This window comes from Somniosus microcephalus, chromosome 23 (assembly GCF_052327205.1).
Source record: "Somniosus microcephalus isolate GS21.2 chromosome 23, FLI_Smic_1.0, whole genome shotgun sequence".
Taxonomy (NCBI): Eukaryota; Metazoa; Chordata; class Chondrichthyes; order Squaliformes; family Somniosidae; genus Somniosus; species Somniosus microcephalus.
Window position 1 is genome coordinate 29855076 of NC_141009.1, and position 12637 is coordinate 29867712.

General features: G+C 42.4%; 1 protein-coding gene across 5 annotated transcripts in view; it reads right to left on the minus strand.

Moving 5' to 3' along the window:
* The window catches only part of rabgap1 (RAB GTPase activating protein 1), a 205337-nt gene that overhangs the window by 114009 nt on the left and 78691 nt on the right, over positions 1 to 12637 (minus strand). For all 5 annotated transcript variants that reach the window (XM_085965697.1, XM_085965694.1, XM_085965698.1 and 2 more), the window contains 3 exons: positions 12393 to 12562; positions 10395 to 10569; positions 9087 to 9180 (listed from right to left, as the gene is read on the minus strand). In XM_085965697.1, coding sequence (XP_085821823.1) covers positions 9087 to 9180; positions 10395 to 10569; positions 12393 to 12562 — 439 coding nt within the window. The remainder of the gene's footprint in view (positions 1 to 9086; positions 9181 to 10394; positions 10570 to 12392; positions 12563 to 12637) is intronic.

A 12637-nucleotide genomic window follows, 5' to 3' on the forward strand; every position in this document is an offset into this window, starting at 1 on the left:
TATTACTTGTAACCCATGTAGTCTGCACTGCCAAACACTGATTCCATAATCTTGTCTGCAGTAATATAGGCTGTGATGCCTAGTTACTAACATCAAAATGAAGGATGGCATTTAAACCACAAAGGAAAAAATGCTATATTTTTGTGTTCACGGTTTCACTATTGCCATGTAATATTGGGCATAAGCTCAGTTTCCAGTTGAATGAAAATGGGCTCACTCCTGATCTGTAGGCAAGAAAGTGATAAAGTCCAAAAAGCAGGAAATGAAGAAATGGAAACGGAAGTATTTTGCATACTAGGTGGCAGTCATTCCATTTTACTGAAATCCCAGCGATAACACTGGTTGCAGAAGTCTAACGATATGGATCTAGCTTACTGCCTAAATATATTTAAAAATTTAAAGATCAGAGTATTGCAAGAGGTTTTAAAGGCAAAAACATAATGGCATAGCTTCTACATCTCTACACATGGAAAACTGAAGGGGGGAGGGACACTTGGAAATTCAAGTAGTGACAGATTTTAAAATATACCAGCACGACTGAGCAAGATAGCCCAATAGTTCAAGGGGAAGGAGCACTGTACTCCTGGTCAGGTCAAGAGTTTGTCCCAGTTCCATCCATCATTCCAAATGAATTAGTTTTGTTGGATGAGGTCAACCAAGCATTCTACTGGTCCAATAAACAGGCTGCCAGGAAGAGCCAAGCAGTTTCACCTTTGAGTGAAAAGCTTCCACAACCTGAATCTGTTTCTTGCAGGTTAACCATATGGCAGCACGGATACCGAATGTCCACAACCCAAACCAGCCTCTTGACTGGATTGCGCAATCGGTGAGCAGTATGGTTAGGAAGAGAGAGTTTTTAAACCTAGTAACAAAAAAAAGTGCGGGTTGTATTAAAAATGTTAAACAGAAATTCCCTAATGACATCTCGTCGATGGCTTCGTGGGAGAATGTACTTTGTGGTGTAGTACTAAGTCATACCATATCAAAGTCCCAGGTTTCATCCCAATCTGTGTTTAACTAGCCAATCTTCGCTAGGACAATACAATTAGCCTTAGTACCCCATGGCTAGTGAGGGAAGGGTCAAAATGACAGTTTCCCCTGGCGGGAGAGTCTAGAACTAGGAGGCACAGAATAAGGGGTCAGCCATTTAGGACTGAGGTGAGGAGAAATTTCTTCACTCAGGAGGGTGGTAAACCTTTGGAATTCTCTACCCCAGAGGGCTGTGGATGTTCAGTCGTTGAGGCTGAGATCAATAAATTGTTGGACTCGAAAGGGAATCAAGGGATATGGGAATAGTGCGGGAAGGTCAAGCTGAGGTCAAAGATCAGCCATGATCTTATTGAGTGATGGAGAAGGCTTGAGGGGCTGTTATGGTCTATCCTGCTCTTATTTCTTATGTTATGTTAAGGGCCTTGGCTCCTAACTGCTATTCAGTGACTCATGATGAAACTGCATGTGTGAATCAGATGAGAACTAAGCAAGCTTGGCTGTGATGTCCAACACAGTAAAGAAGCCTACCACCAAACACCATCCAACCTCAGAAATGAAGAATGGTCACTTAGAAAAGGTACCAGAAAGCTGCTGGCACCCGTAGAACTGCACTCCAGCAACAGTCAGCACCTTCAGGAGGAGTAAAACCCTTGTACGATAGCAAAATACTGCGGATGCTGGAAATCCAAAATAACAACAGAAAATGCTGGAAAAACTCAGCAGGTCAGGCAACATCCGTGGACAGAAATTTGAGTTGATGTTTCGGGTCGAACCCTTCTTCAAAACTGGAAAGAAAAGATAGATCGGAGGCAGGGCTGCGATCGGACAAAAGAATAAAAGAAACAAAAGAAGTAAAAAAGAGACAATAAAAGGTGTTAGAAGCTAGACGAGATGGTAATAGGCTGAGATTGGGTGTAAAGTGCACTGGCAGGGCAAGGGATAGCTGCCAGGTGTGAGAGCGAAACAAAAAGGGGGGGGGGGGGGGAAAGAGAGGAAGGAGTGGAAAAATTACAAGAAAAAATGAGTAAAACCCTTTCTGGCCAGACAGGAAAATGGATGTACATCATAAGTTGTGTTTCTTATGCTGAAAGTCAACACCATTTCTCAATTTTAAACAACACGCAGGCTGACAGCAGTATAATTGAGAGAAAAACTGTGGCACAGTAGGTGGTTTACCTGTGCTTTCACATTGACTTCTGTGTAATTAAAATTCAAATGCTGAAGTCCCTTTTTCATAGGCAGAATGCTAATTAATTAGCGACTCAACAGATGAACATTATACCTCTTCGTTCCTTCTCCCCTCCCCCATTCCAAACACAAAGGAGATAATCATTTGTCATATTGCATAAATAAAGTTAGCAGCAGAATGGCTAAAAGGATTCCAGCATCCTGATTAATTACAGACTATGATTTTATTACCCCAGAGGCAGCCATTATTTTATCCATATATAATAATTATTTTCACATTAATGTGCTCTCAAGAATGTGGTCTCCGTTCTGCTGAACTTACACAGGATATACGGCACAGAAACAGGCCATTCGGCCCAACCAGTCCATGCTGGCGTTTATGCTCCACTCCAGCCTCCTCCAGTCTTTCCTCATCTAAATCTATCAGCATAACCCTCTATTTCCTTTTCCCTCATTTGCTTGTCTAGCCTCCCCTTAAATGCATCTATACCATTCGCTTCAACCACTCCCTATGGTAGCAAGTTCCACATTCTCACCACTCTCTGGGTAAAGAAGATTCTTCTGAATTCCCTATTGGATTTCTTGGTGACTATCTTGTATTGACGGCCTCTCTCTGTGTCCACTCTATCAAAACCTTTCATATTTTTAAAGACCTGTATTAGGTCACCCCTCGGCCGCCTTTTTTCGAGAAAAGAGACCCAAGCCTGTTCATCAGCCTTTCCTGATATGTATACCCTCGCATTTCTGGCATCATCCTTGTAAATCTTCTCTGCGCCCTCTCCAGTGTCTCTATATCCTTTATATATGACGACCAGAACTGTACGCAGTACTCCAAGTATGGTCTAACCAAGGTTCGATATAGGTTTAGCATAACTTCCCTACTTTTCAATTCTGTACCTCTAGAAATAAACCCTAGTGCTTGGTTTGCTTTTTTTATGGCCTTGCTAACCTGTGTCGCAACTTTGTGATTTGTGTATTTGTACTCCGAGATCCCTTTGTTCCTCTACCCCACCTAGACTCGCACCCTCCAAGTAATAAGTCCTTCTCAATTATTATCTTAAAGCATGTTACATTATGGTCACTATTGCCTAGATGTTCCCCTACTTTTACTTCTCTTATCTGCTCTGGTGCATTCCCCATTACTAGATCCAATAGCGAATCCTCCCTTGTTGGGACTTTTACTTATTGGCTTAGAAAAGAGTCCTGTACATATTGTAGGAACTTCATTCCCTTATCCCCTTTACCTACCTCTTCTGTTCAATTAATATCGGGGTAGTTGAAATCCCTCATTATTATGATTCCATGTTTTTTTTAAAACTCATTTCTCCAATTTGTCTATATATTTCTTCCTCCACCTCCCTTCCACTATTAGGTGGTCTGTAGACTACACCTATTATTGTGATTGATCCATTATCTTTTATCTCTATCCATATGGATTCTATTTTTGTCTTGTTGATATCTACGTTCCTTTTTTCTACTGCCATTACGTTATCCCTAATAAGTACAGCTACTCCACCTCCCCTTTTTCCCCTCTCTATCTTTTCTAAATATGTTATGCCCTGCAATGTTTAATTCCCAGTCCTGATTGTTTCTGTAGCCATGTCTCAGTAATCCCGATTATGTCTGGTTCCTCCCAACGCATGATTGCCTCCAGTTCCCCTGTTTTATTACGGACACTCTGTGCATTGCTGTACAGACAGTTTAACTCATTTTTAATAGGATTTCCTCTCACTATGTTTAACCATCTTTTTAGACTCCTGTTCTATAACTATTTATTCCCTTGCCATCAATGTCCTTCCTTAATTTATTCTTTCCTATGCTCTCTTTTCCCATTTTGTTTATAATTAGGCTGGTTACGTTTCTTGTAGATCCCTCCCCCCATCTTACTAGTTTACAGCCTTTGTGCTTCTAGAATACAAGTTAATAGGAAAATCTGTTAAAAAGAAAACTAGGCAAATATTTGTGAAATATCTCATGGTAAATGAGAAACTAGTTATGAGGAGAGATTTGTAATGTAGGACTATTTCCACTAAAGCAGAGAAAATTAAGAAGGGATTTAATAAAAGGTTTTAAAAATTGCAAAGGTTTTTGATGGAGTGGTTAGGGAATCAGTGCCAACAGGGGTAACAAATTCATAGTCTGTAATTAATCAAGATGATATACTACGTTCCTTGAATCCTTTTAGCCATTCTACTGCTAACTTTAATTTATTTATTTAATGTTATTTATTATTTAATACATTGAGTCGCTAAGTAATTAGCTTTCTGCCCATGAAAAAAAAGACCTTAGTATGTGAATTTGGCTTACACAGAAGTCATTGTGAAAGCACAGGTAAGCTACCTGCTGTACCAGTTTTTTTTAAATAGTAAAAATTATTCTGCTGTCAGCCTTGCACTGTTGTGTTTACAGTTTAGAAATGGCACGGACTTGCAGCATAAGACATGAAAATTGAAAATGGTCACTAAGAGCGTGAAAAGAGATATTAGCTGAAATTTCTTTATGCAGTGTTGTTATAGCTTGGGAGGTTTTATCAAAATGCACAGCTCAGGCAGAAAACTGCATCTTTTAAGGGAAGAGTAAACAGTTGAGGCATAGATGATACAGGGCTATGGAGAGAAGGCAGTATTAGTTTTGGATTACTCTGGCAAAGAGGCGAGATAAACGATGGGCTAAGTGGACTCCTGCTTCGCTGTAAACAACTATGTTTACTAAGCAGAAACAAACAAACTGAACCTCTGCTGTTTTTTTTAAGTTGAACAGAACACAGCCAATACAAAATCAACCACAAATCCTTGCATATGAGCTAGTTTGTACTGCACTAAGTAAAATGAGTTAACACTTTACATTTATAGACCACCTTTAGAGCTTTACAGAGGTCTCAGGAAAAACAGACACCAAGCCAAAGTTGGAAAGATTAGGGCCTAGATTTTCAGTGTGCCGTGAGGCGAGCTTTTAGGTGGGCGGGGGGCAAAAATCCCGAATTCGGGGGTCCCGACACCATCCCACCCAAAACCCGCCTCCACGCAAGTTTCACAGGAGGCGGGCGCACAGGGACCCGCCGAGCCGAGGCGGGACGGGATTGGATTAGTGCCAATTAACTGCCTGTTAACAGGTAGTTAACAGGCAGTTTTTAGCCTAATCCCTATTTTGAGGGGTGTCGTGTGGGATTACTGACGGCTCCAAACCACGCCAGGTTAGAGCAGGCAGGCCGTCGGGTTGAAGGACTTGGAGGGGTCGCGATGTCGGTGTTCAGGTGAGTGATGGGTGCATGAGTGCAAAGGTAAGTGTGTTTGGTGTGTCTAAAGTGTGTGAAGAAGTTTAAATTACCTGTACGTACCTTAACAGCCTTTCTTCCTGTAGGCGTCGGGAGTCCATCACTCAGCCGGCACTGAAAGCAAAATGGCTGCGAGCTGTCAAAAGTGACAGCCTTCAGCTTTTATTGCTGGTGAGAGTTCTAACTGAGTCTGTGTAGAAGGACTCAGGTTAGAAGCCAGACTGTCAGTGTTTGACAGCTTCAAACAGCTGTGAAACACTGATATTTCATCTGTCAACACCTCTTGACAGATGAAATTTCAGTCTGTGACGTCACCTGTTGCCGGGTGGCCCTTAATTGGCCTGCTGAGCCTGCTAGGCAGGCTCAACAAAGTCAATCAAGGGAAAATCACGTGGATTGGCCGGACGTCGATGTAGGCGGGACTAAAACCCGAAAGTTGTAGTCCCGCCTCCTTCCCGACAGCTTAATGAAAATCGACCCCTAGGAGTGGTGAGCAAAAGCTTGAGCAAAGAGGTTGGTTTTAACAAGCGTCAGAGGAGCATAGGAACAGGTGTAGGCCATTCAGCCCCTTGAGCTTGTTCCTCCTTTCAATGAGATCATGGCGGATCTGTATCTCAACTCCATCTAACCGCCTCGGTTCTGTAGCCCTCAATACCCTTGCCTAGCAAAAATCTATCAATTTCAGTTTTTAAATTTTCAATTGATCTAGCCTCAACAGCTTTTTGGGGGAAGAGAGTTCCAGATTTCCACTATCCTTTGTGTGAAGGGAGGAGAGGGCGGTGGAGAGGTTGAGGGTCCAAAGTGTGGAGCCTAGGCAGATGAAAACACAGCTGTCAGTGATGGAGCAAAAAGAGGGGGATGTACAAAAGGCCAAAGTTAGAGAACTGGGAAGGAGATTACGACAGAGGAAGGGGTGAGGCCATTGAGGAATTTAAAGACAAAGACAAATATGAAAATTTGAAACTTGAGACATTGCAAGAACGGGAGCCAATATATTTCTGCAATGACATGGGTGATGGATGAGCAGGACTTGACACAGAATAGGATATAGGCAACAGAGTTTTGGATGAGCTGAACTTGAGGGTAAAGCAATCTGGTCAGGATGTCACAAAGATGCAGTGTCAATTGGGCCGATGTTACAACTGTGTGATGGAGAAGATATGGGGTTGGAAACTCAGCTCAAGGTCAAACAGGACACCGAAGTTATGAACGACCTGGTTCAGCCTGAGGCAACAGCCATGGAAGGGAAATGGAGGTGATGGTGAGGGCATGGAATTTGCAGCAGGGACCAAAGACGATGGCTTCAGTTTTTCCAATGTTTAGCTGGAGGAAATTATGGCTCATTCAAAACTAGATGTTGGGCAAACCGTCCGACAGCATAGAGGTAGTGAAGGAATCAAGAGAGATAGTGGAGGTAAAGCTGGGGACATCAGCATACAGGGAAGGTGAACCCACGCCTGCAGAGGCCGTTGCCAAGGGGCAGTACATAGACGAGGAAGAGGAGGGAGCCAAGAATGGATCCTGGGGGGAGGGACTCCCAAGTCAAATCAAAATAACTATTTTGGGGGTAAGAAAACATGGCACTACATGCTCCTCACTTGCTTTTTTAGCATTGGTTGCTGCTTTTGACTTTGTACTTGTCTTCATTACTTTTTATACATTGGGGCAGATTTTGTGGTGGGTATGATGACGTACTCAGAGTATGCTGTCATACCCTTTGAAATTGACCGCAAGTTCGGGATTCCCGCATGTGCTTGCACTAAATCCCGAACTTGAGATCTATCAAGGTACACACTGACAGATGATCCACACCGCCTTGGAAAAACCAATTGCTGGCGCAGAGTTGGGTTAATTGCCCACAAACTGCCCAGCAATTACATATGAAAATTTTACGATTGATTAGGGGATCAGATCAAGACAGTTACTCATTCTATTAATGTGATGTAATGAATTGTAAAGCTGTCCGAAACACCTCCAACGATTAATCTACAGATATTTCAGGGTGGAGGGGGAGGGGAGGGGAGGGGAGGGACACACAGACATTTTGGAACTATTTATTCTCCTAGTCCTTATAGTTATTCTGAAAAATCGGGTGAAATGCAATAAAGTTCCCAGTGCTGGAGGTGGAGACTTTCCCTTTGGTCTACTGATTGGAGCACCAGGCCCACGTGATCCCAGGTACGTTTCCACACATGCTGTGCCCCTGGATCCGCAGGTCATTACGCTGCCCTCGAGTACCCAGCGTCAGAGAGCAAGTTCACGAAGGAAGGCCACAACAGGTAAGTTCGTATTCTTTTCGCAGGTCAGCGGCGTACTCCATAGCTACACCGCTGACTGTAATTTCTGGGCATTAGGTTTTGGAGTTGGCTGTGTCTATGGTTACTTTGTGAAATATCAGGCTTTATTTTTCAGCTATGGATATGATCAGAAAAACGACAAGGAATAGCATGATGCAAGAACCAATATGGCCAGGAGACAAGAGAATAATTTAGCTGTTGTCAGAGGTTGCTGCAGATAGAAGTAGCGGCCTAAAGACAGGAAGGAAACCAGACTGATGCAATATTGTCATATTGGGTAAGGGAAGAGAATAAAAATGGCTTGCTTTGTGTAGTGGTGCAAGCTGCAGCCACATATTTTGCGAGAAATCAGACAGAACACAGGAAGCAGTACTGCATTAGGATGAGGCCTTGATTTTAGATTTATTAAGTATGCTTCTGACCAGAACTGGAGGAGTGCAGAGTTCTTGGGAGGGTTGAGGCTGGAGGGAATGACCAAGATAGGGAGGGGCGAGGCCTTGGAGGGATTTAAACACGAGGATGAGAATTTTTAAATCCTCGTTGAAGTACCGGAAGCCAAAGTAGGTCGGCGAGCACTGGGGTGATGGGTGAATGGGATCTAGTGCGGGTTGGGATATGGGCAGCAGTTTTGGATGAACTCAGTGTTGGAGAGTGGAAGATGGAGCGCGAGTCTTCGGGGCCATCAGGTAAGTACGGATTTTACCTGCAGTTTGGAGGCATTCTGACCGCGGGAAGCCTCTGACCGCAATTTCAGGTCCAATGGCTTTGGTCTTTCCAACATTTAATTGGAGGAAATTATGACTACTCCTGGACTGGATGTCAGACAAGCAGTCTGACAACACCGAGGCAGTGGAGGGGTCAAGAGAGATGGTGGTGAAGTAGAGTTAGGTGTCGCCAGCGTAAACATGGAACCTGGCATCATGTTTTCAGATGAGGTCGCCAAGGGGCAGATGAGAAATAGGAAGAGTGGTACAAGGTAAAATGGGAGCTAGTTCAAGAAGGGGCAAAATGGAAGAGCAGCTGCCATTACTGTAAAAGAAGTCAGTTGAGGCCCCCACAGATCAAGTGGTTATCACAGACCAATGAGATTGCTGAAAGATGACCAACCTCTCATTTTTTTATGATATAGGTACATTTTTGTGTGTAAATCTGGAAGTTTTGCAATGACCTTCAACCTAACAATTTCAAATAATTTGAAAAGATGCACTGGGTGAAAACAATAAAACTGTGATTCCTCAAAATACAGAATTTTAAACTTTAAAAGCTACAAAACTAGAAAATATTACTGCTTCACAGGATCTCTGAAGCACAAATATAAGATGGCTTTTTCTACTCACCATTTTGACAGTAGATCTCCCCATGTCTCCAAAATCTTTTCACCACATTCTTTGGACACATCACCAGAGCCACTCAGAAGAGGCTCATCATTATCTGAAAAAAACAGAGCAATAGATTGAAAATCCTGAATGAAGATGACTTCCCTTCTCTGACTGCAAAAATCTTGTCAAGACGTATTCATACACTATATGCTAATGTGTCACTCAAATTTTGCTCTTATCAATTGTTTCCCTATAACATCAAATACTATATTACATATGGTAGTTGAACACCACATTCTTTTTGATTTAAAATTTTGTTCTACTTTCCATCCGTTAATACAATCTTAGTCTTTGCATACAAAAGCAAAATACTGCGGATGCTGGAAATCTGAAATAGAAACAGAAAATGCTGGAAATACTCAGCATCTGTGGAGAGAGAAACAGAGTTAACGTTTCAGGCCCATGACCTGACCTGATGTTCTGACGAAAAGTCATCGATCTGAAACGTTAACCGTTTTAGTCTTTGCATGGTATGTTCAGCATTTATTTTTCAATCTACCTCAATTGCATGTAGGATTGCCAACTGATTGATTAAAACAATGGAAACACTTCAGATGCACAAGATAGTTGCAGTATTGCTAATCTTTCCAATTGAATTGTCCTTCACAGAGAATAAAATTAGGAAAATAATGGCATTGGGGTTGGGAGTTGACAAAAAACACACATCCCTTTAATTCCACATTGACTTTGCTGCTGATGGAAGCCCCCAGGACAGTGGCACATCAAGTGGGCCTACAGCAGTATAAACATTTGCCATCGGAAGGGATGACAGCCATGATTTGGTTTGTGCTGAATGGCTGAACAGCAGAAGCGTATTCTTTGCAGACTAGCAAAGTTCCTTTTGATCCATATTGAACATCTGTCATTGGGTAAAGCAGAAAGCTCCAACAAAAAAAAAAATTGTGAATAGCAGTTTAAACATTGTGCATGTACCCTTATTTAAATGGAGAACTGGTGCAGTGGAGTTGCCCTATAATCAGTACCTTGGGGGATAGTGATTGGGTTTGAACCAGATTAAGTAAAACTACAAAAAAGAGTGAAAATCAAATCTTTTCTTCAACCTTTATTAGTCTTGTATCTTAGGTCAAAATGGATTCTAAACACAATTAGCCTAAAATAATGGCAAAGGCAGCATCAGTGTTTTAATTTAAACAGTTACAACTCTAAAACCAGGAGAGGATTCTCTAGATCAGAAGGCATCTCAGGAATTGTACATTAGATTACAAAGCAAGAAAAAGATCCGGTTCGGAGTTGGAGTGAACTCACCTTCCTCTTCATCATCCTCAGGAGGTGAAGGGATGATGGATCCCTGCGATCCATAATGAGGTAAGCGTATGGTTGGGCTTGCTGTTGTTTTCCTTCGCTCACGCTCAGATTCACTTTCCAAACTTGCAACCTCATACAGTGTATCACTATTACTTTTTCTTTCTTTTCGTTCGATCTGCAAAATAATTTAACGGTTGTACAGATATAGGGAGCATGTGCAATATACCGAAACATGCAATCAATAACCTCATACACCTACACAGTGCATCTTATTCAGATCTCATGTTAAAATATGCAACATTTGTGTGTTTAAACCAGTCAATTTTGTCAGAAAAAGGCAAAGTTGCTTCTCACTGTTCATTTGAGGGATGTCAGTGATCTCTATGGCACAACAACTTGCATTTATAGATCGCCTTTACTGCAGTAAAACGTTCCAAGGTGCTTCACAGGAGCGTTAACGGATAAAATTTGACACTAAGCCACATAAGGAGATAATAGGACAGGTGACCAAAAGCTTAGTCGAAGGGATCGGTTTTATGGAGCATCTTAAAAAGGAGAGGTGGAGAAGTTTAGGGAGGGAATTCCAGAGCTTCGGACCTTGACAGCTGAAGGCACAGCTGCCAATGGTGGGGCAAAGGAAATCGGGGATGCACAAGAGGCTATAATTGGAGGAACCCAGAATTTTTGGACTGTCATAGGGCTGGAGTAGGTTACAGAGATAGGGAGGGGCAAGGCCATGGAGGGATTTAAACACAAGGATGAGAATTTTAAAAATCGTGCTGTTGCTGAACCGGGAACCAATGTAGGTCAGCGAGCACAGGGGTGATGGGTGAACGGGACTTGGTGCGAGTTAGGATACCAGCAGATGAGTTCAAATTTGTGGAAGGTCAACCAGGAGAGCATTGGAATAGTTGACTTTGGTGGTTAATGCATGGGTGAGCTTTTCAGCAGCAGATTGCCTGAGGCAGGGACAGAGATGGGCGATAGAGGTGGAAGTAGGCGGTCTTGATGGAGTGGATATGGGGTCAGAAACAGGGCATCCTATTTGCCCCTAGCTAAGGTTGCAAACAGTCTGGTTTAGCCTCAAACAGTGGCCAGGTTGGGGGATGGAATTGGTGACCTGGGAACGGAGTTTGCGGCAGGGGCTGAAGACAATGGTTTCAGTCTTCCCAATATTGAATGAACGAAACTGCATAACGTCAAGCAGCAAAATGTTGTCGTTTGAACAGCTATTTTGTAGATTCCATACAAGTACAAATCCTAAAATGAAAACATCCTGGGATTTACTTGTTAAGTAGTGAGTCTTTCCATGAAGCCATCAGTGTGCTATGCCTTATTTCAAGGAAACCTTTGTGGCCAAATTAAGTAATTTGAAAACCACACTTCCTTTCCGTTCATGTTAGTGCTGGACTCTGTGGGCTTCATTTCAACCATCATTCAACCTCAGCTGCCCTTCAATGACAACCAAAATCTAAAGTCCTTGGGAGATTAACATGATAAAGCATCATATAAATGCAAGCATTATGTATTATTTTAAACTAACTGAAGGCAGCCACATGAAGTGTGGCCACAGAGGTCACGTTTTCTGTCAAATGCTTCTAAGAAAACAGATCAATCCAGATGATGCCACAGCATACCAAAGCACAGGTTCAATCCCCTGCTCTCAGCCACATTGCTGCAAGGAGAGGTCAGGGCCTTCCATACAGGGAGGAAGGGAAGAATGTGAAGCATTACATTTTCTAGCTATTTTTGTACGTCAACTGGTGACCAGTTTAAAACAGCATTACAAGCTTCCTGCAAAGAGGTCACATTCTGACAAAGTAGTATATGGTCCAAGGGCAACTGAGAGCGAACAGCAGGAAAAATTGGAGAGTGAAGGGAAAATCTATTCTTACGATTTCCTAGTTACATTACCCTGCACTACGTGGAGCTAGCAAGCGAGTTAACTAGTAACTATTTTCTTAACACAAAAGGGGATAAACAAATTATTTTTGTTACCTGTTTGAGCTTTAAATAGAACGTCTCTGTATAACTTCGTTTACTGAAGAGCCAAAACATTCTTTCACTAGGTGGGCATACTCTGACTTTAGTCTCCAGAAGAAAACGGACCGGCTCTTGCACTTCAGTGACGACCAAATCAACCGCTGTTGTCATATAAAGCAATCTGTCTGTAGAAAGAAGAGGTAAAATGTTGTTTAGTAACATAGTATGCATAAACTATAATTATGTGCTTTAGCCGAGAT